Source organism: Typopeltis vanoorti, chromosome 10, assembly GCF_054136105.1.
Source record: "Typopeltis vanoorti isolate ZY-2024b chromosome 10, IOZ_Tvanoo_1.0, whole genome shotgun sequence".
Classification (NCBI taxonomy): Eukaryota; Metazoa; Arthropoda; class Arachnida; order Uropygi; family Thelyphonidae; genus Typopeltis; species Typopeltis vanoorti.
In genome coordinates, this window is record NC_143558.1 from 120,982,053 (window position 1) to 120,985,655 (window position 3,603).

The 3,603-nt window shown below is 33.7% G+C and overlaps 1 protein-coding gene across 1 annotated transcript; it reads left to right on the forward strand.

Moving 5' to 3' along the window:
* The first annotated feature begins 802 nt into the window (after positions 1-802).
* On the forward strand, positions 803-2,209 carry LOC150102744 (uncharacterized). Its single transcript, XM_090399336.1, has one exon. It carries the CDS (start codon positions 1,000-1,002, stop codon positions 2,098-2,100), a length of 1,101 nt encoding a protein of 366 aa, XP_090255462.1. The 5' UTR covers positions 803-999; the 3' UTR covers positions 2,101-2,209.
* Positions 2,210-3,603: the final 1,394 nt, after the last annotated feature.

Genomic DNA, 3,603 nt, shown 5'->3' on the forward strand with positions numbered 1-3,603 from the left:
ATTTTCTAAGAAAAACCCACAGAAGTTAATAATTACAAAAAGAAATAAGTTATGCTATTGTCCGTGATATTTCGCTTATAACTGAGGCGCCTAGAAGCTAAGGGATACAAGTGACAAAAACCTAGTTTTAAAAAAATTTGAATGCAAAATGCAGTAAATATCGAAAATTCCTGGTAGCATCTTATAAACCAATTATGTGGTTTCCTCACTTATGCTTACGTCTACTGTCTAGAAAAACAAAGCTACATATTCCTGCAATTAACTTGATTTTTTTTTTTTTTTCAGAATGTCACTTGCATGATGTATCCCTTGGCTTTTAAGTTCAAACATGTGCTTAGCACCATTAGATACATTTGGCATGGTGTCTCTTGTCAAGCTATGCAGAAAACCTAATGTGCTCACCTGAAAAGTGGAAAGTTTCCATCTTTCCATATACGCACCTAAAAATCAAAAGTTGTGAGTGGAGGAAGAGATGGACTACTTTATCAACAGATTCGTTAGTCTGATCGTAATAATACTGTATATGACGTAGATGAACAAGGACGCCAAATTTTAATTTACTTCATTTTAAAGATCCCGTAATTGGTGAAGACACAGTTGCATATAATGGATTATGTTTGTTCTGTGCCAAGAATTCAGAAAATTGCTAGAGTAAAAGAGAAAAAATTCATAACATATGCCCCCCCCCCCTCTCCATCTATCCCATGCTATTGCCAACTACGCAGAGTTTAGAGCTATTTTTACTTTGCTTAAGCACGTCACATGGCCATTCTCTGTTGTTGCTCCAGTGTTCCATGCGATGCGGTAACCACGAGTTGCTTGTCATGAGTGCCTTTAAAACGCATGTTTTCCAGATCTGTCATATGAAATCTGCATTGTTCTTTTCCGTTTACTTTAGTTCGAACATGTGATCTATCCGCCACAGTTTACAGATAATCGGCTATTTTATGTTTTCTTTCATTTGAATATGTGTGTGCATTTTTAAATTTAGTCATAAACATGGAAAATCTGATGCAAGCTCTGGGTCCGGGCGTATTTAGCTATCATCCTTTTCGGAGAAACAGCGCAGATCATTTTCGAGTATTGACTCTCCAAGAAATGTGTAAGAAGTTAATTATAAGTTGCACAACTCTTAGAAGATTGAAACATTCAAGTAAGCCATTACCACTTCCTTCTTTATTATTAAAGTACTTGACTCAGCTTTCTACTACCGATTTTGATGAGTTAGAGTGTGCTCCTTTCACTGATATGTTCAATTTGAATTTTTATTATCGTGCTCTGACCTATCGTGTGCATTGTCGGTTGGATCAAAATGAGTATTTGGCTGCTTACGGTGCTGATCGTTTTGCCTCTCAAGACACAGCTGATGAAGACAGAAGGCGATGGATCAATGCTTTCCATCCTCATTTGATGTCTATATATGCGCTGGTGATAGACGGAATTACAGGAAATGTGTTCTACCTTATGGATGTGCCACAAGCCACTTTAGAACATGTGGAAATGTTGATATTTGGTTATAATATCTTTCTTTCCGAGCGTCAACTGTGGCAACTTGTTTATCAACTTTGTTCTTCTTTGAGGTTCGCGTTTTCATCAGGGTTGCGTTATGGGCCCTTCGGACTAGATAATATCTTCCTTGTAGAAGACAAACTTGTTTTGGAGAACGAACTAACACGAAAGACTCATTTGGAAACAAGCCGCACTCCAGTATGCGCTCTACGAGATGATGATAGTTATAATTCTCAAAATGACACCTATATATCTTCGGAAAAGTTTCCAAGAACAGCTGATCTGGACGCAGAAGCACTTGCAGTTAGACATCTTGGCTGCGTTCTTCAAAAACTAATTATGTCATCATACGGTGGGTCCTTAACCAATGCCAGAAGGCAAGAACATTTCCCACAAGAAAAACAAACGTCCGAAAAAATATACTCAGAAGAACTGTTACAGTTCATTGGAGAAACTCAGCTGTCATACCAGCGACTAACTCTTGATTCGATCAAAGAACTCTCTTATAAAATGGGATGTCAGAACAATAACATGCCTGAATTGTGGCATTTTGATGTTTCTAGTATAATGAAAGAAGATGATTCCCTTTGACATATGCAATTAATTTAAAATCTTAAATTTAGCGAATTTTTTAAACTTCTATTTGATTTATTTTCTTTTCTCAATAAAAATTAACATGAAAATGTTTTGGAAATTTTTAGGCGCAATCTATAATTAAATACATATTTATATTTACATTGGGGAATTTTGAGTGTTGTCACTCGTATATTTAGGTTCGAATCCGAAGCAAGTTTATTGTGAAACCAAAACAAATGTTATTTCTAATTGCAGCCTAAGTACAAAATAATTCCCCACCCTCCAAAAAAAAAAAAAAAAAAAAAAAAAAAAAAAAAAAAAAAAAAATCTAGTAACTGTGCACTTTATGCAAGCTCAGCTCGCAACCATTGGAGAGTATTTTTCTAATTTGGAAGTTCGCAAAAATGAATGCTAACACATTTCAGGTTAAATTCAATTTTCAGAATATATTTTTTTTCAAAAAAAAAAAAAAAAAAAAAAGAAAGAAAGAAAGAAAAAGGGAGGTGGGAACGTCTGGTAATTGTGCACCTTTTGTTATTTAAGTAGAAATTATTTACCGTATTTACTCGAATTTTTTTCCCCAGAATTAAAGTTAAAAGGTCGCGGAGCAAGATATGCGGGGATTTTCGGAAAGTAAAGTTTTTCAGAAAAAAATTAAATTGACGTTTATAATTAAATTCTCAATATTCATTGTAATTTATAATTGCTCACGTTATTTATAAAATATATTCATTTATACATTTAAATTTTAATTATCAACATTATTTACGCGATCGACCTCTCGCCTCTATCACGCGACATATTTGAACCTTTAGCGACAATGCTTCTGTAATTAAATTAAAACGTTTTCATAATTGCTTGTCCTTTATCATTTAAAAATCATAAGATCACCATGATTTTAAAAAAAAGCTGAGAATGGGTATGACTTATCAAGAATCTACTATTCGCTATCGCTACTACCGGTCTCGCGTGTGATTGGTGTGGTATTAACAAAAGATCGCGCTACTCAACAAAAGCAAGCTGACTATTATTGAGTTAAAATGCTGATTCTCTTCGACCGAATGCCAAAATATCTGTAACTTCTGTAATAACAATCACTATCTATTTTTTAAAGTTTTAACTTTTTTCGTGTGCGAGGTATATGCGAGGGTGAGTTATATTCGAGTAAATACGGTAAGTATTTGAAAAGATAAATAGCGAAATTATCGGTCATGGGATCGGACAGAGACTGCTTTGCTAAAAAAAAAAAAAAATATATATATATATATATATATATATATATATATATATATTAATCTTAACGTAAGCGACACTTGTTATAACTGACACAACTGTAAGAACGCTACTCCAATAAATAATTAATATTCTGTTATTCTACAAATAAAGATAATTATTAGAAGCGGAGCAAACATTTGTCTTCCTTTTCTTGCAGGTTCGTTCTAATATGTATTTCGATCCACTTTACCGTGTCATTTATTTACTTTATTGATCAAATCAGCTGTTTAAAGTCATTAAATG

Bases quoted from the DNA above. Each gene is read 5' to 3' on its own strand.
- LOC150102744 (XM_090399336.1), top strand. From the start codon at position 1,000: ATGGAAAATCTGATGCAAGCTCTGGGTCCGGGCGTATTTAGCTATCAT.